This window comes from Seriola lalandi, unplaced genomic scaffold (genome assembly GCF_002814215.2).
Source record: "Seriola lalandi dorsalis isolate HSWRI2012SDOR001 ecotype SW California unplaced genomic scaffold, Sedor1 jcf7180002054251, whole genome shotgun sequence".
Lineage (NCBI taxonomy): Eukaryota > Metazoa > Chordata > Actinopteri > Carangiformes > Carangidae > Seriola > Seriola lalandi.
In genome coordinates, this window is record NW_019524804.1 from 1,486 (window position 1) to 28,638 (window position 27,153).

The window sequence follows — 27,153 nt, forward strand, 5'->3', positions numbered from 1 at the left end:
ACAGACATTTAAAAGACTGTGACTACATTACCCAGAAGGCCGTGTGTGTGTGTATGTCCCGCAGACGAGCTGGATGACCTGCTGGTGGACAACAGGAAGGTGATGCTGCAGAGCATCGCAGACGACCTGAGAGCCAGTCTGCCTCTGGACGCCATGTTACCCTCTGAGACCACCGCCCACCACAAGGTACGACACTGATATCACATAATACTGCAAACAAGTACTTCAAATGGCTGAGAAAACTGTCGCACATTAAAGTTCTGGGTAACAAAATAATATTATGAGTAATTAGTAGTTTCATATCGAGTTGTAAGCAGCGGAGGAAGAAGAATTCTTTACTCGAGTAAAGTCAGAAGTACTAACACATCACTGATGATGATGATGATGATGGTGATGATGATGATGATGATGATGATGGTGATGGTGATGATGATGATGATGATGGTGATGGTGATGATGGTGATGATGATGATGATGATGGTGATGGTGATGATGGTGATGGTGATGATGATGATAATGATGATAATGATGGTGATGATAATGATGATGATGATGATGATGATGATGATGGTGATGATGGTGATGATGATGGTGATGGTGATGATGGTGATGATGATGATGATGATGGTGATGGTGATGATGGTGATGGTGATGATGATGATAATGATGATAATGATGGTGATGATAATGATGATGATGATGATGATGGTGATGGTGATGATGATGATGATGATGATGGTGGTGATGATGATGGTGATGATGATGATGATGATGGTGATGATGATGGTGATGATGATGATGATGATGATGATGATGATGATGATGATGGTGATGATGATGGTGATGATGATGATGATGATGATGATGGTGATGATGATGATAATGATGATGATGATGGTGATGATGATGATGATGGTGTGTGTTGAAGATGCAGCAGCGGCCGCAGCCGACGGTTCACGTGGACAGTTTCCTGTATGATGACGAGCAGGTGGACTCTCTGTGTGAGGAGGGAACCATGAGCCGGACCTACTGCCTCAGCTGTGGCTCCTACAGGACGGCACCTCTGGGTGGGAACATCTTCATCATCCCCACTGACCTTTGAACTCCGAGCAGACACACACACACACACACACACACACACACACACACACACAGGCCGGTCTGAGCAGCTCTTACACACAGTAATATTCCAGCTTTGTTAGAGTGGAGGCGACACCATGGAAAGATGAATGTGGAGCTTTAGACCTGCGGCTCCAAACCGTCTCGGCCTCCCTGAAATTCTCAAAACTGTTGGCGGCTCCCGACGCCGTGACGAGACGGAGAACAAGAGTTGGTTCTCAAAGCGGGTTCTTTATTTTGATCATCTGTCTCGCTGCGTCAGCAACAACATAAAGTTCCTATCACTGGTTTATCACAGTGATACGAGTTTAATACGAGAACACAAATAATGAAACAAGTTTTTCAAGATTTTAAAACCTTTAAAAACAATATTAATCTTATGTTATTATAATATAATGACATCTTGCCACTAAAATTGTGCTGTTTTGCAAATGATTTGTCGGCCCACTTGCAATACCTGAGCGGCCCACCACGGGCCCCGGCCCAGAGGTTGGGAACCAGTGTTCTAGAGCAGCTGAGGCCCCCAGACTGCAGCCTGTTGTGGGACCCGGTCCTCACTCTGGTCCTCTGCTCTTCCTCCAGACTTCCTCTCTCACTCGTTCTCAGTGTCCGAGCTTCAGTTTCTGTTCCAGAACGTTCTTCCAGACCTGAGCGGTCGCACGCTGGTGGACGTCGGATCCAGACTGGGAGCTGTGCTCTACGGGGTCAGAGGTCACCACACACACACACACACACACACAGACCTGTTGCACTATCCTCGTGGGGACACATAATACATTCCTGAGCCCCTTTTACACCGAACAAAAAACCTGTGAAAGTTGTTCACAACATGTTCAGTAAGTGCCGAGACCTGCAGCGCCCCCTGGAGGACACTAGGTAGAGGACACACCTTCGCCAAAGCAAAACAAAAATTGTTAAGGAAAGCGATTAAAAAAGAAAATCCTGGCTCCGCCCCTTTAACCAGGTCCGGGTTCTTCCTGGACCAGGTCCCATCCCTCCACCAGGTGTAATGCAAATCAGTCCAGTAGTTTCTGTGAAATCCTCCTGACAAGTGAAGAGACGAGGGTGAAAACAAACCCTCCTCAAGCAGCTCATCGTCAAAAGTAACTGAACGTAACGTTTGTATGTAAATAATGTGTTACTGTTTATCTGTGTTAATGTGTGTATCTGTGTGCCTGTGGTGCGTTCAGGGTCACGTGTACAGCTCGGCCTCTCGCCTGCTCGGCCTGGAGCTCAGTGAGGAGTTCGTCCAGCTGCAGAACAACATGCTGCAGAAGTACAGACTGAGCGACAGAGTTCAGGTTGGTCTCCTCTGTGTGTGTGTGTGTGTGTGTGTGTGTGTGTGTGTGTGTGTGCGTGTGCACGTGCGTGTGTGTGTGTGTGTGTGACTGATGACAGTCGTGGTCTGGTCCGGTTCTGATGTGGACTCTGCTGCAGGTTCTCCATGCTGACGTCTGCACGCAGGACGTTCTGCTGCAGAACACCGATGTTCTGGTCATGAACAACGTCTTCGAGTTCTTCATGGAGCCCAGCGAGCAAGTCAGGTGAGGACACACACACACACACACACACATACATACACACACACACACACACACACACAGAGGAGACACAAACTACTATTTCCTCAAATAAAAACCAGGAGCCAATTAAAAGCCGGGTTTGAGTCCTGTATATGTTATACCAGCAAATGTTTCACAATAAAAGCCCTGTTCAGAAATGTCCACAAAAATACTACAGGGCTTTTAATTTGAAACTTTCACAGGGCAAACAGGAGTGGATCAAAACAAGACTTGTTTGTGTGTGTGTGTGTGTGTGTGTGTGTGTGTGTGTGTGTGTGTGTGTTCAGAGCGTGGAGGTTCATCATGCAGAACTTCAGAAAGACAGGATCTCTGTTGGTGACTGTTCCCAGTCTTCAGGAGAGTCTGGACGCTCTGCAGGTAAAACTCACACTGACACACACTCTAGAGCGGATCCCCAACTCAGACCCCCAAGGGCCCCAGACCCCCAGGGGCCCCAGACCACCAGGGGCCCCAGACCCCCAGGGGCCCCAGACCCCCGGAGGCCCCAGACCACCAGGGGCCCCAGACCCCCAGGGGCCCCAGACCCCCGGGGGCCCCAGACCCCCAGGGGCCCCAGACCCCTGGAGGCCCCAGACCACCAGGGGCCCCAGACCCTGAGGATTACTCCATATCATCTGAGTCGTCATCATCACTTCAGTGTGTGTGTCAGCTTACAAACAGAAAACGTCAGTGAAGTCGTATTGTTCATCATCATACGTCTGAGAACGTCCTCTAATGTCCAGCAGAGACGCTGCGTTTACTGTCATTAAAGAAAAACCAGGGAAAACTGAACCTAACGTGTGAGAAGCTGCTGCCAGTGAACAGTTCATAATGAAACCTGCTGCTTTCAGTTCAGCCCTCTGACAGGAACTGACAGGTCCTGTAGGGGTCAGCTCCTCACTCTGATTCTCTCAGTTCCTGAAATGATGTGAAACTGTTTGTACAGAGATCACTGACGGTTGATGTCCCATGTGTCGCATCTAAAACGTCTCACACACTGAGGGTTTATTCCATATGGACGAGTCGCTGCTTTTGAAAGTCTGGATATATTTGTGTCAGTTCTAATGTAAGAGACTCAATATGAAACTCTCTTGCCCCATCGCAGCAAAACCTCAGCAGCTCAAGCTACAAGAAGCCTGTGGACATTAAAAAACTACAACCCCCAAGGTGCATTTCACCACCAACCATCCAATCACAGAGCAGATATCTACAGCAGGAAGCAGTTCACTTTTAATTTCTTTGTTTTGTTGACAACTGCAATGACAAAGTGTTTTTGAATTCCCGCCTCTAACTAGCTTTGTCTCCATGGCAACGGCACCTGGGGCTGATGGGTATTGTAGTATTCACAGGTGTCTGCCGGGAGAGGTTCTCTTCAGTAACAGGAAATGGAAATGCATTTCACGACTCCGCTGACCCACCGTCACTGCTAATGTGCAGCTCTGTAACTGGGTGGTTGGTAGTGAAATGCACCTTGGGAGTTGAAGTTTTTTGATGTCCACCGGCTTCTTCTTTTTCTTTTTTTTTTACCAGAGTAGCAGATATTGACACTGGGTCTACGTCGGGGTCCACGTTCTTTAGACCAGTTCTCAGTCGACCACATTATTGAAAAATCCCTTTCATTATATTGATGGAATGAAATTGTTTCCACCAGGAGGCGCTGCGGTCCGGCTGGGTGGAGGAACTTCCTGTGGATTACAACGTTTACTTGGGCAGAAACACAGACCCCGACGCCCTCAGACAGATCCACCTGTACAGGGTCATGTGAACTGGTCTGGACTTTTCTGGACTGGACCAATTTTAGCTGGTCTGAACTGGTCTGGACCCATTTGATTCCTGAACTGGTTTGAAATGATCTGATTCCTGATCTGGTCCGGACTGTTCTGGTCTGGTTTGATCTGGTCTGGACTGTTCTGGTCTGGTTTGAACTGGTCTGGACTGTTCTGGTCTGCTGACAGTGAAGGACAGTATAATAAAACTCAGCCGGATTTTAAAGCCACAACTAAAGATTATTTTTATTATATTTAATTGATCTGATTGATCGTGAAATAGTGGAAAAACAGGGAAATCTTCATATTTGAGAGGCTGAAAACACCTTTTTTAATTTGAATGATAAAAATCACTGAAATTATGAATTGATTATTAAAACTAATGGTTGCAGATCAGATCTGTAATAATATAATTTATGTCCTTAAAGGAAGAGTGAAGAGAAAATGTTTCTATCTGTTATTTACTTATTACATATTTATATGTGAGTAAAGTGTTTGTTTATTTACACACCTGATTATATTTTGACAATATCACATAAATTAATTAAACACATTTTCTTGTTTGTTATTGGATTTGTTGACACAAACTGGAGGAACTGGTCATAGCCGATCTTCATCATCTGGCAGCACATTAGGAACCTGGTTTCGATCTCACTCTGGAGATCTGGTTTACATGGAGCACACTGAAAACAGTTTCCAGGTTCCTGCTGAATCTGCCTTTAAATATTTGTATTTCACGGTTTGATTTGGTCGCCAGTTACTATCATGTTTCTAGACTAACTGACAAACTACTGTATAAGTTGAGCTGGTGACACACCTGGTCTGAGGGACCACAGGCAGGTGTGTCTGGCCTTACATCATAACCAGGGTTCTCCAAATACCTGGTCACAACATAAGCAGCTTCACCAGCTCCTCTCTGATGACGCATCACCTCCTGCCGTGACTCACTTGTCTGTGTCACTACCATCGCTGCTTCCTGCCGCTCAATCCTCTGACGTCACCGTTCCGTTTCATCACCGCGGTCGCTTCAGCTTCTCTCGCAACACAGCAGGAGCCGTTTCCAGGGCAACCATTGGCTGGGAGCGGAGGAGTGGCGGGACGGCCGACCAGCCGGCGGCCGTGGAGGACCGTGAAGTCCCGCCCACCTGCTCACCGAGTATGGTGCGTTCAGGGGACTTATAGAAAACTGTTCAGAGAGTCAGTCAGTTTACTGATTTTAAATGAGGGAGAAGAGTTAGATGAGATTTTGAAAAGATAACTGAACTTTTTTTGAGGTAAAAAATGGCGCGTGACCAGGGACAACCTTTTCTTCTTCTTCTTTCTTGCTTGTAAACTTCTGTTTATGGTATGAGCCTGTAATTTAATTTGACTTGTTTTTTCACATTATTTTATTAATTTATTTCACGCTTTAGTTGTCATGTTTGCATTTTTCTACGAGCTACTGTTAAACTTGAAAAACCCCCAAAATAAACCAAACGATTAAACAAGAAAATGCTTGACAGACTAATTGATCATGAAAATAATTGTTAGTTGCAGCATTAAACCATAAACAATTAAAATTGTCAACAAATTAACAATAAATACCCTAACTGTCGTTAGTTACGAAAGTACTTGTATTATTTAGTGGTTTTAATTACTTTAAGTTTAAGTATATTATTTAAAGCTATGATGTCAGCTATTACCAAGCTCCAGCGTCTTCTCTGTTTTTCTCTTTGATCTCTTCGGCTTTGGGCTGTTGGTCAGACACAACAAGACATTTGAAGACGTCACCTGGTCTGAGTGAGACTGAGATCTACATTATCAACTATTTTGTGACAATTTATAGACAAAATAATTAGTCAGTTAACTGAGAAAATAATCATCTGATTAGTTGAAGACTAAAAACAATGATTATTTGCAATTCTGTGACTTTAGGATTGACCTATTTTGATCATCATCTTTTCAAACACATAATAAATATTTGCTGCTTCCAGGTTAAAAGTGTAAATCTCCCCTTTTAGTGTTTTTTTTTTCATTTCACTAAAACAACAAATTAATTGAAACAGTGATTTGACATCATTCACTACTTATTATTCATTCATGACATTTTATAGACCTGAAAATAATCAGTTAATCCAGATGAATTCATGATGGACTGCCTGTTTGTAGCAGCCACATTATCATGATTATTATTATCACTAGTTGTCTCTGTCCAAGTTTAGTTCTCATGTCCAACATTATGTCCATAAACTGCTTATTTCTTTCAGTTCGACCTTCAGTCCAAAACCCACAAGATCAGACTTACACAACCATTAAGATTTCCACAGAGACAGTGAAATTTCCCAGCTTCGGCTCGGTCCGTGAAGTAGATAAAAACTTGGTCAACAAGCCGCCAGTGAGGAGCTTTCAGCCCGGGGACTTCTTCTCCAGTTTGTACCGCGGATTATCTGTTCATCGTTACACAACTCGGTGTAGACCGCCAGGAAGCCGTCGCTGTCGTGTTGTAGTGAGTGTCGGTTGGGGGGGTGGTGTGTGTTTTCGTTGTTGGGGGGTCAAAGAGTTTGAATGTGTGAGTTCAGACAGTGAGGAGCACGTTTCCATGTGGGCAGATTATCACCGCGTCTAACAAAAGACCCGCTCTCCTCCTCTCGCCTCCTGCTCGGTTTCCTCTCCGCTTCTTTCTCTTCGGGACTCGGGTTTCGATCCGAGGCTTGAGTTTGATGTGTGCGGTCCGAGTTTGCGTCTGATATTCGGTCTTTGTGACCCGGTTTCCCTCCTTTTTTTCCCCCCCGTCAGAGTTCGGCCGGTGGAAGCGGAGCTGAGAGATGCCGCTTCTCCACAGAAAAGCGTTCATCCGACAGAGACCTCCGGCGGACCTGCGGCCGGACGAGGAGGTCTTCCTCTGTAAAATCACCCACGAAATCTTCAGGACCTACGAGTAAGTAGCTCCCGGGTCACCTGTGTCAGCTGTGGTTCCGGTTAAAGAGCCGTTGGAGCCGGCGGAGTGAAGTTTGAATGATGTCCTGACTGACAGTTGGTCCGCTGGCAAACTTCCAGACAAGATAAACAAAAGCCAACTTTGTTCTGGAGGAAAAGTAAAACTTCTGCCGGTTCACGAACACGTCGAAGTCTCCCTCCAAAGGTAGCAGAGCAGGGGTAAAACACCTGGCGGGTGTTGGGGGTGGTCTCTACTGTTCGGGGCAGGTGTAACGTTAAGTCAGCTAGCTAAGTGAGCTAGCTAAGTGAGCTAAAGTGGATTAGCGGCTAGCCGGTGGTTAGCTCTGCGGGTGTTAGCCGTTAGCTCGGTAGGATCAGGCCTGCTGTCAGTCTATACTGTTAAGCACACCTGCTCAGGTGCGCTTAAAGGGCAGTTACACCTGTTTTAACCGCGCAGAGAGAGTTGAGGAGAGTTTGGTCAGAGTTAAACGTCAGAGAGGAAGTGATTAGTTTGTGACGTGAATAAAACCACAACATGAGGCACTGATCAGCTGTTCCTCTGAGACTGAAGCTCCTTTAACCTGAAATCAGTCAGGACACAAAATTGCATCAGGGTGAAAAATAAGCAAATATTTTTCACTGTGTATGTGGAAAAATTTAAGTATCAAAAAAAATAATATAAAAAAAAACAAACAAAATTAAAAGGAAAACAACATGAAACTGAAACAACAACATCAAAGTGTGGAAACCAAGTGTTGTGTACTGTTCCTCTGTTGAATTTATCCAGATGGAGACATGTACGTCGGCCTGAGAGCTCAACGCACGGCAACTTAAGAAAACATGTTCAAATAGACAAACACACAAACAACTTCATCTTCATCAATTCGACAACACGTGCGACAAATACTGACAACATAATGGAAGTGTTTCCAGGGGACACTAAAAATTGATGAACCTGACTGGGACTTTTTGTTGTTCAATGCCCAACTGCGACTTTTGAAGTTAAAAGTGTTGAATAACTAGTGAGTCCAGCAGCTTCATCACTTTTTTCTTTTTTTTTTTTTTTTTTTATATTATTTTTTTAAATACTTAAATTTTTAGAGTTTTCTAAATAAAAACAGGTGAGAGTCTCAGTTTTAGAGGCTTGAAACGCTGGAGTCGACTGGACAGAGGAGGAAAGTTGACTTTATTCTGTATTTTCATTTGCAGTAATGTTTGTTTTCTTGTCATTTCAGTTTTTAGTGTTTTCAGAATCGCAACCTGAGAAATGTGTTGAAAAGTGCTGTTAAATCACCTTTTTAAAAACGCTGTGACACTGAGGCGACGTTCACACTGCTTCATTTTTGTTATAAAACATCACTTTTCCTACGTTTCCTCCTCTGTCCAGTCGACTCCAGCGTTTCAAGCCTCTAAAACTGAGACTTTCACCTGTTTTTATTTAGAAAACTCTGGGGTTGTGTTTTATTTTGAAAACTCTGGGGTTGTGTTGTAGTCTGGACGGAGAGAAACTGAGACTGAAATTGTGATGTCACACCCACGGTCTCTCCTGATTGGCTCTCGTCAGCCTGGACTACCAGTGGTGAATACAGCATGATGATGAATGACAGTGTTACTGACCTTGTTGTCTTTGTTAGCAGCTGTTGTTCACTTACATTCTCTATTGTAACGCTATAACTGTCTTTGTTGTTCCTTGTTCAGAGGATTTTTTGCAACTAATCAACTGCAGAGTAGACAATTTACTTCCTGTTTACACCGGCTCGCACATGCTCAGTGTAGTTGACTGGTCATTTATGTGTTTTCAGGTGTAAGTCTGAACGGAGCTGGATTTTGCTTGAAAACGCTGTTTTAAAATGAAAGTGTAGACGTAGCCTGAATGTAAAATGAATACAGGAGACACACACACTTGGTCCACGGCTGAGCCTGACGTAACCGTGTTTCTTCCTCCTCCTCCACAGTGAGTTCTTCGAGAGGACCATCCTGTGTAACAGTCTGGTGTGGAGCTGTGCTCTGACGGGTCGAGCGGGCCTCACTTACCTGGAGGCGGTGGAGAGTGAGCGGCGGGCGAAGCAGAGTCTCCAGAGCTTCCCTCAGTCTCTGGTGGTGCCTCTGCTCCACCTGGCTGCTCTGAGCCGACGCTGCAGACTGACGGAGCTCTGCGAGGACGTCTACACCTTCGTCAAGGACCGATTCTTCCCTGGAGAGACGGTCGACGTCGCAGGACGCAACGGAGCCAGGTAGTGAGGGGAGGGGTCTGTCAGGATCGTCAGACTGAGCTCTGCTTATTAAATCACCCCTTAACGTCTTCTCAGTCATGACTTGGTTTAAATCTAAACACACAGACTCAATATGATTTTAGATCTGAATATATCAGAGTCCTGACTGAGTCTGACCTGAACCCTCAGACCTGAACCACATGTTCAGCTGCTAAAGTGCTCTGAGGAAACGGACAGAGTGGGAGTCAGGTGTGTTGACGTGTCATAAGAACACAGTGTGTGTGTGTGTGTGTGTGTGTGTGTGTGTGTGTGTGTGTGTGTAGACATATGTGTGAGATCCTGCAGGTTAATTCGCCTCATTCCAGCGCTAACGGCCACACCAGGCCGGCCGATGGAGACACCATCGTCATCAGTGACAGCGATGATGAGGGCAAGGCCTTCCAGAGTCCCACATCACAGGTCAACGGGTCAGTAGGTCAAAGGTCAAGGGGTTCTGGTGAAGGAAAAGAGATTAAAGCCTGCAGTGTTCTGAGCAGGTTGCACATGTCCAAGGTCACATGTCACATAAGTGTGTGTGTGTGTGTGTGTCAGCAGGAAGAAGAAGAAGCCTCTGAGTCCGTCAGTGTTTAAATACACAGTGAGGATGATGAAGGATGAACACAGCGAGCCGTTCACTGTCAAAGCCAATCAGATCAGGTGAGGAGCTCTACCTCTTAGAGGAAAGCTTGCAAGACTTTTAATGTGAAAGTTCTGGAGGAAGTGTTAAGTTTCACTCACCTTAATGCTGAATCAGTGAATTTCTGAGGACAAGATGATGATGTAGAGGAAGTTCAGAGTTTGCAGTAACTGGGAAAATAAGAAATAAAAATCTCTTTTTGTGAAGTATGTTTTATTGAATAAGAATTGCATGATGTAGAAAAACAGTCTACATTTTCATTAGGGGGAAAAAAATACAACAAACATGAATAAACATAATTTAGGAGGAGCTATTTTTAGGTTTTAGCTATATCTACATAGCTAACATTAGCATTAGCATCTGTTTACTGACCAGTCTAGAAAAAATGTTGTGAGTTCAGCATCAAACTTCATTCCTTTACTCACCAACAGCTGTTTCAGGAGGTGGAAAGAAGAACCAATGCTTAGCTTCTTTTTCTGTAATTTGCTGTTCTATTGTTTTTCTTCTGCTGACGTTAGCGTGCTAACCGCTTAGCCTTGCCCCGGTTCGATTGTCTAATTGCTTTCTGATACTAAGTCACTTTATCGTCCAGTCTGGCCTGAAGAAGTAGCTGCTCAGAGGACGTATTATAACCTCTGGTCTTGGATGAAGCTCGGAAGAAAACAAATACAAAAATCCCCATTAATATAACGTGAGGTTTGTTTGTTTGTTTGTTTGTTTGTTTGTTTGTTTGTTTGTTCGTTCAGTCGTAGGAAGACGACTCTGTCCAAAGAGCGACTGAAGCTGCTCTTCAAACAGCACTGTGAACCTCAGAATGGGACCATCGCACTCAAGGTGAGAACAACAAAAATAACCCACAACACCGTGATGACCTCATTTATCATATTAACCAGATCCCCTCTGTGTGTATTTGTTTACTTGGTTGTTTATTTGCATCATATCAAAAAGAAGAAATGATGACAAGTGAAAACACAAAGTGATATTCAGTCATTCAAGAGAGATGTGCAGACAATCATCTCCTGCTCTGGAAGAGTCAGATTGCATCATCAGGTTGACGCGGTGTGACGTCAGTATTCATGTGTTCATCTGTTTCTGAATTCCACAGTAGAAACTCTCCTTTCATCATCAGGAGCCGAGTTCACGGATGTGTCGGACTGGTCTGTCGTGTCGGTCCAGATCAGTCTGATGTTAGTCACTGTTTCACAAAAATAAAGACTGACTCATTTTAAGAGGAAAAACATTAGACACCTTACCCCCAGGCTAAGTCGGGTTTAAGACCAATGTTGCCATGGTAACAATCACTTATACCTGCACTGACCAGTATCACCCAACAACAGAAAACATGGGTTATGATTTGTAGTTTGCTAACATTGTTATGTAGAGATCAGAGAAGATTCTTCCAAAAGACATTTTCTCCTGGGGTAAATAGAGCTGAGCGGTTGGATGTGGTTCCTCATTCGGCCATTTTTTATATTAGGGGGGAAAAAGTCTTAATTTACCCAGAATTCATTGTACCACAGTCAACCTTAAACTAATCAGGAACTAAACTGCTTTGTGCAACAGATGAACTCAGACATAAACAGTCAGATTCAGACGGACGAAGAGTCAAAGTCTGTCTGTGAAACCGGCTCCTGAAGTTGTTGGAGATGCAGCTGACGGCTGGTTCTGTACTGACTGGAGCTAAATGTACAAACGATCATCAGTGTTAGTGAAATAATGTTAAACAGAACCACCTGATGTGTGTTGATCTGATCCTGTGTTGTCGTCTACACTTGGTTAATGACGCCTCTTTGTGCTTCAGCCCTCCACAGTGATGAAGTACCAACTGTCTGAACAGACCTTCTCTCAGTTCTTCCCCGATGAGCCCCCCCTGTTCCCCTTCAGCCCCCCCCCTAAAGGGCGTGGCTCACCTGGTCAGGTGAGAGCGACGGCTGTGATTTAATGACTGTCCCAAATCCATACCACATTCCAAATGTCTCAAGATAGTGTTTCATCAGTCAGTACATGAAGATGTCAACATGGTTTACTGCTGTATCCTGACAGGAAGTGACATGACACGTATGACATCATCAAACTGAGAGTGTCTGTTTAAAGTTCCATATAAGTTTTATTTTGTTGATCCATCAGAAGATATAAAAACCATCTCAGTGTAGTTTTACATCTCCTCTCTCAGACATCTCTTCTCTCTGGAGCTCTAGTAGCAACAGGTGGGCGAGCTGACTGTTTTCTGACTGATCCAATAAAAATACAGCCAAATCCTGCAAGGTTTGGATGGTGGGTCCAGGTGGGCGGGGCTTGGTGACTGCTTTGTTGTGACATCACAAAGTTCCAGAAGTCCTGACGGCTGGTTTTAAGGCTCAGTTTCTGAATACAGGCTGTGTGCATTTCTCTGTGGACTGAGGCTTTGATACTTTCACAGTATTAATATAGAAGCTAGAGCTGATCTATAATCACACTACACATGGACACACACCTTTAGACTGGAGGAGCTTTAAATGTTTTCCAGCTGGGATCAGTGTCCATCAACAGCCTTTGTCAAATCTGAAGCTGCTTTTACTGAACTTTATTTAGTTAGTGTGAAGTGAGCAGCAGACAGGATGACCTTTGACCTCCTTGCTATTGTCTTGTAGTGCAGAAGTACAAAACTTAAGAGGTCAAAACATTTGCTGCATGAACAACAGCTTTATTATCAGAGCAGCTGTGAAGGTTTCAACCTTCACAGCTGCTCTGATAATAAAGTCGTTCCCTCCTCTTGCTCTTCTTCTGTGGTACATAAAGAAGACACTGTTCAATTTGAGCTTTTCTGTATCAGTTCACTTCCCTGTAACTAACTACCACCTCCACACTGACACACTCGTCCTCACTCTCTCACTTTTTGACGGTGAGATGTTCAGATGGATCATGTGAACCTCTTATCTGTGAGTTCAGTTCAGAGCTGGAGTCGGGGTGTGGTTAGTCTAGCTTATCATGAGCACAGGACGCATGTGAAGCTAACAGCTAACCTGGCTCTGTCTGAAGCTGAATAATGTACCAACCAGCACCTTTTTTTAAAGGTCACTGATTAATGAGCTGCGTCTTGTTTGTTCTGTCCATAAACACAGATGTAAAAAACAAACTGGGCGACCTGATATCTCAGTGTTTGGGGCACAGATCCCAGAACAGCCAGTCTCTGGTTCAACTCTTTGCTTGATGTCATCCCCTTCTCTCTGTCCCTCAACTTCCTGTCTCTCTACACTGTCCTTTCAAATTAAAGCATAAAATGCCCAAAAATAACTTTAAAAAACTGAAACTCTGGCTTTCATTTTAATGATTTAAAATAAGTTATAAAGAAGATTTAATGAAGTTTCTGGAGGCGAAATGTTTAAGCCATAAATGTGGTGTGATCAGTAAAACGTTTGATATCTGATTATCGCTGAGGACTGAAGCGCGTCATGTGTTCAGGCGGGTTCGTCGTTGCTGAAGGCGGCGGAGGAGAAGCTGAAGCTGCTGCAGCAGAGGGAGGAGATGTCCGCTGCAGCTCAGGACAAAGCTCGACTGAAGAAGGAGAAGGAGGAGGCGCAGGAGGCCAAGAGGAGGGAGAGGGAGGACAAGGAGAAGATGAAGGAGGAGCAGAGGAGGAAGTTTGAGGAGGAGAAGCAGAGGAGGAGGGAGGAGAAGGAGCGCAGGAAGAGGGAGAAGGAGAGGGTGAGTTTTCGGATCTTTCTTCTTCTGTACCTAAAATAAAATCTGTCCGTTCAGACGTTGAGACTTTTTCTCTTTTGTGACTCAAATTTACAGGAACGAGAGAAACTGAAGGAGGAGAAGAAGAAATACGCTGAACGACTGAAACTGTGGAACAAACCCAGAGAAGACATGGAGTGTGAAGACCTGAAGGTCAGTGAACGCACCGCCTGTAAACTCACACAGGACTGGGACCATAACCGATCAGGGATCAATAAATCTATTCAGTACTGATGAAAACTAATGTAGGAGGATTTTTCAGTCGACCATAGAAACTGCAAACATCATGTAGCCATGGTAACAAAACATGGAAACTTTGACTGTTTTAAACAGTGTGAATCAAAGTATAATAATAAAATAAGTAATTGAAAGCCAAGTAAGGACAAAGAAGTAATAATGAAAATACTAAATATATTCAGTTATATTTTATTTATATTGTTTCTCAGGATTCAAAACTTATATCAAATTCATAATTTCATGTTTTCATTAAAAATTCAAATATTGAGATCAATCTATTTAATTATTAGTCACTGATAAGTTTCGCAGCCCCAGACACAAACTGTGAATCCAGACAATCATATCCCTAAGTGTTCATTACTTTGTGTGTGTTGGTTCTTCCAGGATCTGCCCAGTCCGGTTCCAGTGAGAACCCGTCTTCCAGCAGAGCTCTTTGGAGAAGCGCTGATGGTTCTGGAGTTCCTGCGGGCCTTCGGCGAGGTCTTCGACCTGAAGGACGAGTTCCCTGATGGAATCTCTCTGGGTGAGAATGACATCTCTTGAAACTCCTCTGGGACAAACTGGACCAGAACACTGTGGTACAGCATAGGGTTCTCTTCTTACTCAGGTGCTGTGGTTCTGGTCCTGTGCCAGTGTGAGGAACAGGAAGTGTAGATGGATCCATTAGAGATACCAGGGGTTCTAGCAGAGGTCCTGTAGGTCATTGTTATCTTTATTAAACAAATGTTCTAAAGGGTTGGTTGATTTCAACATGGGTTCTAATGGAGATTTTACAGGTGTACTTTGTTCTATTTGAGTTTCTCTTGGTTCTCATGGTTCTGATGTCCAGCTGCTTCTTGTAATTTTGAGTTTGTTCCATTAAGAGGTTCTGCAGGTTTTTATTAAACAAGTTTGAAATAAAGATTCAGGAAGTTCAGTGTTTTCTCACAGAGGTTCTAAAGGAGGTTCAGTAAGGTTCTGTAGGTTCCACTGATCATAGTAACGTGAATAGATCCGGTTTGGAACAGGACTGAGGTGAAGCGGCTTCTAACAGATTCTTCTTGGTTCTAACAGATGTTCTCTTAGGTTGTTTGTTCTAACAGCTGTTGTGTTTGCTGTAACGGATGTTCTGTCTCTCCACAGAGGTTCTAGAGGAGGCTCTGGTGGGTTCTGATCCTGAAGGTCCTCTGTGCGAGCTGCTGTTCTTCTTCCTGTCGGCCATCTTTCAGGCTCTGGACGAGGAGCAGGAGGAGGTGGCCAAAGACCAGGCTGAAGGTCAGAGACAGAGAGATGGCGTGTGTTTCATGGTCCTAACTCTAAACCTGAACCTGATTCTAACCTGAACCTTCGAACAGTTGTAACGTTAGCACCTCCGGGTGAAGGGAAGCTAACGTTAGCACCTCCGGGTGAAGGGAAGCTAACGTTAGCACCTCCGGGTGAAGGGAGGCTAACGTTAGCACCTCCGGGTGAAGGGAGGCCAACGTTAGCACCTCCGGGTGAAGGGAGGCCAACGTTAGCACCTCCGGGTGAAGGGAAGCTAACGTTAGCACCTCCGGGTGAAGGGAGGCTAACGTTAGCACCTCCGGGTGAAGGGAAGCTAACGTTAGCTGACTACCTGAACCAATAGAAAACGAATGTTTTCTGTATCTTTACATCGGGCTGTGACGTGTCGTGACCTGTGGAGCCAGTGCTCAGAAATATTAGCGTCCGTCCCTGTTTCCTGTGGCCTTTATAAAATGAGGTGTATAATGTGTATTAATGTGTGTGTATATGTTGTGTACAGACCTGTCCGAGGCCCTGGACGACGACTCTGATCCCACCCAGTCGGCTCTGAGCGCCGTCGCCTCATTGGCCGCGGCGTGGCCTCAGCTGCATCAGGGCTGCGGCCTGAAGCAGCTGGACCTGGACAGCTGCACGCTGTCCGAGATCCTGCGGCTGCACATCCTGGCGTCCGGCGCGGACTGTAACCACGGCAACGCCAAGCTCCGCTACCAGAAGCAGGGCGGGTTCACTCTGATGGACGACCCGTGCGTCGAGCTGCGATTGGCCGAGCCGGCGCTGCTGAAGAGGCTGTCGTGCACGGCGGTGTACGACCTGACACCAGGTCAGCAATCAACCAATCAACCAATTTATTGATCAGTTATTGATGTGTGCAGGGGAGAAGCTGAGGATCCTGCAGGCTCTGGATGTGTATTGATCCGTTATTGATCAGTTATTGATGTGTGCAGGGGAGAAGCTGAGGATCCTGCAGGCTCTGGATGTGTATTGATCAGTTATTGATCAGTTATTGATGTGTGCAGGGGAGAAGCTGAGGATCCTGCAGGCTCTGGTGGGGAAACTCCTGACGTTGGCGTCCAGCAGAGACGTGATTGAAGACTGTGTGGAGGAGCAGAGAGGAGCCAGACAGGAGCTGAGGGAGATCAGAGCTGAACAACACCGCAGAGAGAGAGAGGAGGCTGCACACAGGTACACACACACACACACACACACACACACACACACACACACACACACACACACACACACACACACAGGTCATATTGAAGCTTCAGATCTTCCTGACGTGTCCTTCTCCTCTTCTTCTTCAGGGTTCGCCTTCGTAAAGAGGAGAAGCTGAGGGAGCAGGAGCAGAGGCTGAAGGAGAGGGAGGAGAAACTGAAGGAACAGGAGGAGAAACTGAAGGAGCAGGAGGCGAAGGGAGGACACCAAACAAACAGGTAGAGGAACGAGAAACGCTGTGATGCTGATGAACGTTCAGAAAGGAAACGTCAAGTGTGAGGATGTTCACATGTTTGTGTCTGCAGGGAGACTCAACAACACGCTGAGGAAGACGAGGAGCACAACTCTTCCTCCAACAAGAAGAAGATGAAAGGTGCTTCACGTTAAATCATTCCTCGATTGTTTTTTCTACGGAGGCCCGGACGGGTCAACACAACACTCAGTTTTCATTCTTCTCTCCGTTCTGCTGACTCATGACTCTGTCCTCTCTCCTCCAGCTAAAGTCAACCAGAAAGAAAAACAGCAGCAGCAACAGACGACCTCTGACCCCAAACCCCAGTCCTGCCCCCCCACCGGCCTGACGGCAGAGGAGCTGGAGAAAGAGCAGGAGAAGGTCAGAAACACAGAGGTTACATCTGATTATCACCACGGGACAAATCAATGAGCCAATCGATAAACAGATTGTTGTTTAGAGGTGAGACCTTCACCACTGGAGGGGACATTGATTCCCCTCTCTTCTTCTCCCTCAGACTCTCTGAGCACCTGTCAGTCAGGTGTTTGTAGGTGTCTTGAGAGTGTTAACATGTGCAGCGGTATCCTGCTAACGATCAGGTGTCTGGAGCATCTCGCTCATGTGTCCAGTGCTCTGATAGAAACCTGGAAACACCTGATCCTGGTTTCTGATCTCTGCTGCTGCAGAATAAACTGATGATCAGAGGAAACAGCTGGGGTCGTTTACACAGGGAGACGTCCACGTTAACATCATGTCCCCAGGACCCTCGTGCTCAGGTAGAGGAGTACTGAGGGGCCGTCACATTGTGGGAGCGTCGGTCTCGGACACACACTGGTTCGAGGTCAGACAGGTGTGCAGGGAGCAGCTTTCTGAAGCTAACAACCTCCCGACACGCAGCTAGGTCCGAGTTTAAATCCTGCTTTAGTGTGGAGTTCCTATTTACACACAAAGACAAACCACAGAGCAGGAGCATGGTAGAAGCAGTCAGCGTGTGGTCTGATTGCCCCGTTCGCCTCCACCCGCAGGTTCGAGAGCTGCAGGAGCGGATCCAGAAGGCGGCGGCCTGCACCTGTCTGCTGCCCCTGGGCCGAGACCGGCTGTACCGCCGATACTGGCTCCTCCCCTCGGCCTCCGCTCTATTTGTGGAGGACGACTGCTTCGGCCTGACGGAGGACATGCTGCAGCCACAACCGAAACCTGCACACGTCACAACAACCAAGATGGAGGACGAGGAGGTCGTCAAGGACGAGCCAGCGGAGGGAAGGTGGGTCACAGTTTTATTGTGGTTCTGTTTCTCAGCTCCTGCGTCCAGAGAACTCTTAATCACATCAAACTTTCCTCCTGTGCAGCACTGGCTCAAGCCCCGCCCCCCTCCACACCTGTGGCCCGCCAGTCAACCGTCCCAACCAATGGTCTTTCTACAGCTCAGTGGAAGAGGTGGATCAGCTGATCGAGGCTCTGAACCCTCGAGGTCACAGAGAGAGCGGCCTGAAGGAGGCGCTGCTGCAGGAGAGAGAGAGGCTGCAACAGCTGCTGCAGAAGTGTGACAGCAGCAAATACAGACACACAGGTAGATACACACACACACACACACACACACACACACACACACACAGGTATCACTGTGACCTTTGGCACACCTGTAATCACACACACCTGTCCTGTTTGTCCAGATGATCCGGAGTTGTCCCAATCCGTCCCAGAATGCATTGCTGCAGCTGAGACTTTTATGGAGGTCAGACTGAGAGACCTGCTGCTGGACATCGAGGACCGCATCCACCAGGGAACTCTGGGAACTCTGAAGGTATGCACGCACCTGCTGATGATCACACAGTCGGATGCAGCAGTTGACCTCCGATTCACCTGTCTGTCTCTCTCTCTCTCTCTCTCTCTCTCCCTCTCCCTCTCCCTCTGTCTCTCCCTCTGTCTCTGTGCCCAGGTGATGGACAGACAGGTGTGGCGCTCTGCGTTGGAAGCAGGAAACTACGAGCTGCTGTGTTCTGACAGAGAGAGCGGAGGGATGAACGGACGAGTGGAGGCCATGGAGGTGGAGTCGAACCACCTGAGAGCCAGAGACAGGTACGGACACTTATCAAGACTTCACAGCGATTATGACAAAATTTCAACAGAATTTCACACAAATGGTTCGTGTTTCGTTTTGACTTCGAACACAACAAAACATCGTTGCACGTCGTCTGTGAGGTTCAGTTACTGAGCTGAGAACCAACACGTCAGATACTGAAGGATCTGATTCTGTTTCCAGATCAGATCCCTGACAACAAACTGCAGCCTGAGTCTGGACCTGATTTTATAACCAGGATGTCATCTGACAAAGTGTGTGTGTGTGTGTGTGTGTGTGTGTGTGTGTGTGTGTGTGTGTCTGTCTGTCTGTCTGTCTGTCTGTGTCTCAGACTCCAGGAGCTGAGGTCGGACGGCGTGGCGGCCTGTGGGACCAGCGGCAGTGGGACTCCTCAGGTTGTCAGCAGCTCAGTACGAATCCTGGCTCAGGCCCTCGTTCACATTGAGCAAGGCATCGAGAGGCGCTTCCTCAAAGCGCCGCTGGGTGAGTCTCTGCAGGCCGGGAAAGGGAGGGAAGGTGTTAACAGACCTTTTGTCACTGATTCACCCTGCTCGTCACTCTAATGGGTAACATGTCAATCAACTGCCTCCCCCCCCTCCCACAGGTGAAGAAGAGTCAAAGAAAGACCTGAAGACAAAGAAGAACAAGAAGAAAGACGAGGACCAGGCCAGTGATGGTACGACTTCTGTGTAACGAGATATGAAGCTCTCAGACAGAACATGAGAACCACTGCGCTCTGAAGAGCAAAGCACGACGGCAGCGCTCGGGTTCTGATGAACATCCACGCAGCGAATAGAAACGAGGCGTTCTGCCAGGCAGCGGAGTAAATTGAGAGTAGACCTGAAACTAGTGACGTGTCTCACTAGACGTTTGGGAAAACTCCGCCCTCATTGCTGTGACCCGAGCGGCGAGCGCAGTGCAAACCGTGTTCTGTCTGAGCTGCAGCGATGATCAACAACATGTCACTTTAAACTCTCGTCTTTGTGTCCGTCAGACGGCAGCGACAGCGGTCGGGTCATTAAGACGGTGTTGGAGCGGTGGAGGGAGTCTCTGCAGTCCTGCTCCAGTCTGTCTCAGGTCAGAAAACCACACCACTCACTTTTTACCTACAGTCAGGGCTCTGCTCTGATTGGCTGTGAGAAACGAGCGAATGTGCTGGTGTGTTTGGTTTTAATTGGCCTGTGAGAAAACAGATGATCAGAACAGTTTGTGTCTGCTGTGTGTTCAGGTGTTTGTTCACCTGTCCAGTCTGGAGCGGAGCGTCCTCTGGTCCCGCTCCGTCCTCAACGCTCGCTGTCGCATCTGCAGACGCAAAGGAGACGCCGACAACATGCTGCTGTGTGACAGCTGTGACCGAGGACACCACACCCACTGCCTGAGGCCCCGCCTCAAGGTATGTACGCGCCACACCTCATCCACAGGGTAAAAGGCATTTTGGTATCCATGACAACCGTCGACAGCCACTGTTCCGTCCTCAGAGTGAGAGTTCACGCTTCACTGTTGGTGATCAGGCTGCAGTAACAACACACGGCCACCAGGGGGACACAGCGACACACTGTTGTCTGGATGGTTGTTTTACTGAAGCGGGTGATGTCATCAGTAAACACATGCTGTCTGCTCTCAGGCGGTTCCAGAAGGCGACTGGTTCTGTCCAGACTGTCGACCCAAACAGAGATCCAGCCGCGTCCCGTCCCGTCAGCGCTCCTCTATTGACGAGGAGGAGGAACAGGAGGAGGATGAAGAGGAGGAAGAGGAGGAGGAAGAGTCAGAGGAGGAAGAGGAGGAGTCAGAAGAAGAGGAGGAGTCAGAGGAGGAGGAGGAGGAAGAAGTAGTCGTGAGGTGAGTGGAAATATTTCAGATCAGTCAGTCACATCAGAAAGACCATGATCAGCAGCTGCTTCTCCGCCCTCTGAATCTGTGCAGCACCAAGAGGAGCCAGGCCCCGCCCCCTAAAGGCAAGAGCCAACAGGCCACGCCCAAGAGCCAACAGGCCACACCCAAGAGCCAACAGGCCACGCCCAAGAGCCAACAGGCCACGCCCAAAAATGCCACCTCAGCAGGGAAAAACTCATCTGCCTCCAAGTCAGTATCTGTTCTGATCCCAGTTTACTGTCGCTCTGATCCCAGTTTACTGTCGCTCTGATCCCAGTTTACTGTCGCTCTGATCCCAGTTTACTGTCGCTCTGATCCCAGTTTACTCCTTTCCCATCACAGGTCCTCAGGTAAAAAGGCCACACCCCCTACATCGAAGCCCAGTGCGGCGTCCGGCGGTAAAGCTCCACCACGCTCCGGAAGTCGGAACAGCGCTCGTCTGAGCCACGAGATCCTGGCACCAAATGGCAACACCAAAACCTCACCTGGTCAGGCCGAGTCCCGCAAGAGACCGCCAACAGGTAAACAGCCAATCAACACGCTGCACTTTACTGTCAGACAGCCGGAGTTTCATACGTCACAAACTTGTGGGGACGGGGGGCGGGGCTAAATAAATGTACTAAACTAAACATGGATCATCACCTGGTGACTGGAGGGACAGGTGTGCTGAGATCCCACACCTGCTCTCTAATCCAGCCTGGTAGAATAAAACACAGTAAACACCTGTCGACAGGTACACATTGTTCCCTGGTCCCGACACGTTTGTGTGGAACTGAACTGATGAAAAGCCGAACGTGGACTGAAGTGAAACCTGCTCCTGAGTTTCTGCAGGTGCCTCAGTACACCTGTTGATAAACCAGTAACGTCTCTCCTCTGCTCCTCCCCCAGATGCTGCTCCCCCTCCCAAACCCTCCAGACCTGTCCTCCCCCCGGCCTCCTCCTCTTCCTCCTCCTCCTCGTCTTCCTCAAGCCGACGCTCCTCTGGGAGGAACCATGGCGTCCACGAGCTGTCGGCCTGCGAACAGCTGACCGTGGAGCTCGTCCGACACGAGGACAGCTGGCCCTTCATGAAGCTGGTGTCCAGGACTCAGGTACAGACACACCTGTCGGTCTCCGTCCACCTTTTTATAATCGTATTAATCATTACATGCGACACAGAAAAAGGCACAACACGTCCACAGCACCAGGGGATTTCTACTTCGACACGAACTGAAAATGATTCTGTAATAAAGAAAAAACATGTATTAAAATGATATTAATTTAGCACAAATGGAAAGTTTTCTATTTCATGAGGTAGATAATGTTCTGATAAAGGACTCTGCTTCCTTCTGAATGGGTTCAGTTTTAATAAATATAAAGCTCGGCCTGTAATGTGACGAGTCCAAAGACAGAAGACAGATTCCTGCCAGTGTGTTAACGGAGGGAAAGTGCAGCTTACGTCAATGTTCCTCTTGAATGTCCAGAAATGATCTGAAAAGAAATCTCGTTAACTTTGTGCACTAGTGGACATCTGTGAGGAAGACGCGTTAGTTTATTATTATTTATTAGTTTGCTCCAGGTCGAGTTACATGAGAGACGGACACACAGTTAGTTTGAAATAAGCTGCGGATATTTCTATTGATTTTACTTTTACAGGAAACAGACGCAAAACAACTTTCTATAGGTGTCGACTGGATCCAGTGAAGGTTCCACAACGAGAGGAGAACCGTAAAGAACTGGATGACGCCTGATGGAACCAAATATTTGGTGCTCACAGGGATCTTCAGAAGGTCTTGGTAACTGAAAAGCTGAAAGTCTCTGTCTACCTGTGTGCAGGTGCCCGACTACTATGACATCATCAAGAAGCCGATCGCTCTCAGCACCATCAGAGAGAAGGTCAACAACTGTGAATATCAGACAGCAGGTGAGGAAACACTGTCCCAGGTCTTCAGTCCTGATCCCTCATCGTTTTTATTAATTAATTAATCTATTTATTTATTTATTTATTTATTTTAAAGATTTCTTAATAATTTATGATCAGAATTTTATAAAAGGAAGTTCATTATAATGAAACAGTCGATCAGTCTGATACCTGCAGCAGGAACCGATGTGTGACGGTTCCTTCAGCTCGAAGTGATCCGTGTTCCCACGGCAGAACCAAATTAATTGACTGAGGAGGAAAGTCATTGATCCAAACCCAGTTCCAAAATGCCAAGAACCCAGAACCTGGAAAAAAAGATTGAATTTCAGTTCTGTTTATTGGTTCCTACTCGTCTACAAGGACGTTCATATGTATCTGCCAGGACCTGTCCTCGTCCTGCAGCACACACCAACACAACAGCAGCTTCTCAGTTCATCTAGCGACAGTCTGTTGATGTGAGCAGCGTCAGGTGAGAGAGAGCACCTGCTACACTTTAACATGACACCTGACACCTGTCTGTCTCCTCAGGTGAGTTCATCTCAGACGTGGAGTTGATGTTCTCCAACTGTCTTCAGTACAACCCTCGTCACACTAACGAGGCCAAGGCCGGTCACCGCCTGCAGCAGTTCTTCCACTCGGAGCTCGGCAGACTCGGCCTATCGGAGCGCGGCTCCGCCCCGCCTGCCAAGCGCACCCGACACTGAACCAAACGCACCCTCCGACCTCACCGCCGTCCACTCTGCTGCATATTGATTGGTCCAGGGGCCGGAAGTGGGCGGGATGTAGAAGATGTGATTGTTTCCCTCCTGATGGACAGACTCGGCGTCGATAATAATCCAGGGTCGCTCCTTCGTGACCTCTGACCCCAGAGAGCGTCGGCCACAGCGGTCTGAACCGACAGTGTGTCGTTCACAAAAACACACAAATCAAAGTGTTTCCAGCTGTTTGTAAAGAGACGGCAGGGGTCAAAGGTCATGAAGTTCAGCATGAAAAGGAACCAAACATTAAATTAATGTTAAACCAGTTAAAGTTACTCAGAGGTAAAACTCTGGAGTCTGAGTTTGTTTTGAATCAGACTGTTATCGCCATTATGTTTGGAGGCTCCGCCCTCTCACCTGCTCGCCTCATCGGGAGCTTCACTCTCAAAAAAACCACAACAAACAAACCTGGAAAAAAGTTGCAGCTACTGTGAGTTCATAAACCCGTAGAGAAGTCGTGGCGTAGATTTCCTCCGACCTGCTGACGTTCAGGGCATTTATCTCCCGTCTGTGTGGACGGACGGCGACATGTAGCACAGACACATTCCTGTAGAGACGTAGAGTCCCAGCTGATGTCTCCTTTCATCCAGAGAAGCAAAAACCACTAAAGAAACTTCAGCTTTGCACTGACAATAAAAAAAAAAAAGATGAAATCAGGCCGTTTGTTTGCTCAGGGACGAAATTTTTGATTTGAATGATGAATATTTTGTAACAGTGCAGCTGGTTTTCACTGAAGCAGAGCGGCCGCGGCGGCTGCAGCGGCGTGAGGCTCGTTATCACGTCTGTACGGAAGCCCGAGGCTGCCAAACTTAAAATGAACTCAACAAATTGAGATGTGATGTGTGACAAACAATTTAGTTTTAAAATCCAAGGATCATGTTTAAAAAGGCTGGAAAACACATTCAGATTAAATCTTCACTGATAAAAGACGTTGCTGATATTAATGAAATAAACTTGTTGTTTTAAATTGGCAGAAGATTGAAATGTCAATGGAAAAAAAGATGAAAAGAAATTATCTAAAATTGAGACAAAATTAAAATGTGAAAGTCCAGTTTTCCTGTCGTGAACATTTGAAACTGAAACTTTACTTTTAGTTTCTGAAAATTTATTTGATTTTGGATTTATTCATTTATTTTATTTTTTTTCACGTTTTTGACCTTCATCAGATGAAATTCATGAATTCTACGTCAAGTTTGTCTGAGGTTTATTTTTCTGAAGAGACTGAACTTGAAAATGAAAATTGGATTTTTAAAAGTCTGTCACACAGTTTGAGTTTATTTTTAATTTTGGCAGCTGCTGGTTGATCTTTTATCTTCAGATATCAAGCACACACACACACACACACACACACACACACACACACAGCTCCCCCTCAGTCTGATCTCCCAGTTTGAGACGTGATCAACATTTAATTAAACTAATGATCTTGAGAAAACTGTTTAAAAAATTTAAAAAACCACAGAAGAAGATCAGCGAGTTGTGACGTACACTCAGTGTCCACTTTATTAGGTACACCTGTACAGTCTAATACAGCCATGTTAGTTCTGTCACTCTGTCGTCTGTGCTGCACTGGATTATATTCAGAGGTGTTCCTAATATTCTGACTCTCATATGAAAACAGGAAGTGTGACATCACCTGACGACGTGACGAGCTGTGTGCACGTGTTGTTGTACAGGTGGAGCTCATAACGTGGACACTGTTTCAGATATGAAAATGTGAATGAGTCTGAAATGTTTAAAAGCAGCAGAACAAACGAGCTCCGTCACTTCAACACCTGGTTTAATGAGAACGAGCCTTAAAGGAACAGTTCCGCATTTCACCGTCTCTGTGTTCAGAGTCGAGACGTGATTCATCAGTTACTAAACTGAAAACAACCTCCAGCTGTTCGGATCATTTAGCTTAGTTTAGCTTAGCATAAAGACTGGAAGCACCTAAACCAAACTCTGACTTGAGAACACAGAAAGGAGAACGTCTGGAAATGTGGGACTGTTCCTTTAAGAACCTGAGCTGCTGTGGCCTCTGTGGACTTGTAGTTTTTCTGTTTTGACTACTGCGACTTTTCCTGCTTTAGACTGTTTGTTTGAGTTTGGCTGCATTCTCCAGTCGTTTTTCCTCGTGTGTGTGTGTGTGTGTGTGTGTGTGTGTGTGTGTGTGTGTGTGTGTGTGTCTGAGTGAGTGTGTGTGTGTGTGTGTGTGTGTGGGAGGGGGTCAGCTGTAGATACTACACTGGAGCTGCTGCAGCCCCCCCTCCTCCCCCTCCCCTGTGTATTTATTTAGTTCAAGTCTCTGCATTGTCTTTATTTATGACTGATAGACGCTCTCCGCCTCCTGACGCTCTCTAACCTGTTTGTTGTTCTAATGTAAAAATAAATTGACTTTTTATAACCAGCTGCTGCCTGATGATTTGTTCTCTCACTGCAACAGCTTCATCTTCACATCTCACATGAATAAACACAGTCACTTTTTATTCCTCCACGCCGCCGCTGACAGGCAGAGCCGGACGCCATGTTGTCTTCAGGTCTCAGTAACACCTTGAGGGAACTTCTTCTGTTTTGACCCAAACATTCACCTGGACTCAAAGATGAACTGATTAGATTTTGGTGGTCAAAGGTCAAAGGTCACTGTGACTTCACAAAACACTACCCATAACTCAAGACACAGCAATTATGACAAACTTTCACACAAATGGTTCATATTTTATCTGACTAATTCGTTTAATCTTTATTTTTTATATTAATATCTATATATATATATATTTATATTTAATCATCCATTTATACTGAAGGAGTGCAACATTTCATCATCTCTATTCACTGCAATTATTCTACTGTTTCAGACAAGTGCAACTTTAAACTGCAATTACATCACATACACATGCATTTATATTTATATTGTATTTTTTTAAGCTTCACCTTCAATAGTAGTGGCACTTATCCTGACATAATGCTTTACATATTCTATTTTTTTAATTTATATATCATAGTATAAAGACATTTCTACTTTTTATCTTTATAATCTTACTTTTTATTCTGTCTCCTTGTTTCCACTCTTGAGGGAGCAGCTGTGTTGTAACTTAATGTCCCTCTGAGGATCAATAAAGTTTGGTGATTGTGGAACAGATTGATGTGAGAGAAGGAGAAAAGCTGTTTGTATAAAGATGCAGCTGTTTGAGTGACTGTTGAAATAAACAGGAAACAGGTTGACAGTCGTAGGTTGGTTGTTGATGCTCTGGTTCTTTTTATTTCAACAACTGAAAAGAGTGAAACAGATGAAACGGGTGTGGTGCGTTCACTGACTCCTCATCAGCTGCTTCATCGTCACTGGGTCCAGATGTGAAACAGATGTTTACACTGACTTTGTGATGAGGTCTCAGGTGATGAGTCTTTATCAGCTGAACCCTCTGCAGTCATATATCTGGGGGGGGGGGTGTTTGCCCTTCAGACCCCCCCCCCCAAAAAAGAGATGAACTCTGCTTCATGTTTCTTGTTATGGGTTTTGCATCAGCACAGTTTCAGAACTTTAACACGGGTTTGGAAGGTGAACCGGTCCGGTCCGTGCTGTGAGTGCCGCAGGTCTGATTCCTATGTGGCCCCGCCTCCCTCCTCCTGCCCCCTCCCCCCCTC

The 27,153-nt window shown here is 46.2% G+C and overlaps 2 protein-coding genes across 3 annotated transcripts; both read left to right on the plus strand.

Moving 5' to 3' along the window:
- Window positions 1-64: 64 nt before the first annotated feature.
- Window positions 65-5,000, plus strand: LOC111653877 (uncharacterized; the record flags this gene model as incomplete). The annotated part of the gene is made up of 7 exons (XM_023404603.2): window positions 65-186; window positions 929-1,067; window positions 1,702-1,823; window positions 2,310-2,420; window positions 2,557-2,663; window positions 2,969-3,059; window positions 4,333-5,000. Coding segments are annotated over 7 exons (806 nt in total), but the record flags the coding sequence as incomplete, so codon positions are not given.
- Window positions 5,001-6,808: 1,808 nt separating this feature from the next.
- baz1a (bromodomain adjacent to zinc finger domain, 1A) lies at window positions 6,809-25,918 on the plus strand. Of its 2 annotated transcripts, none has more exons than XM_087173540.1 (30): window positions 6,809-6,932; window positions 7,223-7,364; window positions 9,319-9,597; window positions 9,900-10,043; window positions 10,168-10,272; window positions 10,999-11,086; window positions 12,054-12,170; window positions 13,694-13,936; window positions 14,030-14,125; window positions 14,594-14,732; window positions 15,332-15,463; window positions 15,972-16,292; window positions 16,489-16,654; window positions 16,777-16,905; window positions 16,993-17,060; window positions 17,185-17,300; window positions 17,945-18,183; window positions 18,269-18,489; window positions 18,593-18,723; window positions 18,859-18,998; window positions 19,331-19,482; window positions 19,604-19,675; window positions 19,994-20,076; window positions 20,228-20,392; window positions 20,624-20,838; window positions 20,923-21,081; window positions 21,214-21,392; window positions 21,760-21,962; window positions 22,687-22,774; window positions 23,300-25,918. In XM_087173540.1, the coding sequence occupies exons 2-30, from the start codon at window positions 7,252-7,254 to the stop codon at window positions 23,473-23,475; spliced, it is 4,479 nt and encodes a 1,492-aa protein (XP_087029666.1). In that variant the 5' UTR covers window positions 6,809-6,932; window positions 7,223-7,251; the 3' UTR covers window positions 23,476-25,918. The 2 variants fall into 2 exon arrangements, with proteins under 2 accessions (XP_087029666.1, XP_023260372.1); XM_023404604.2 differs by having other exon boundaries at window positions 10,171-10,272.
- Window positions 25,919-27,153: the final 1,235 nt, after the last annotated feature.

What these genes read in the sequence shown, in the direction of transcription:
- baz1a (XM_087173540.1), top strand. Translation starts at nt 7,252, where the DNA reads ATGCCGCTTCTCCACAGAAAAGCGTTCATCCGACAGAGACCTCCGGCG. An exon ending in CCCTGATGGAATCTCTCTGG is followed by an intron (nt 14,733 to 15,331) that starts GTGAGAATGACA and finishes GTCTCTCCACAG; the next exon opens with AGGTTCTAGAGGAGGCTCTG. An exon ending in AAAAACTCATCTGCCTCCAA is followed by an intron (nt 21,082 to 21,213) that starts GTCAGTATCTGT and finishes TTCCCATCACAG; the next exon opens with GTCCTCAGGTAAAAAGGCCA.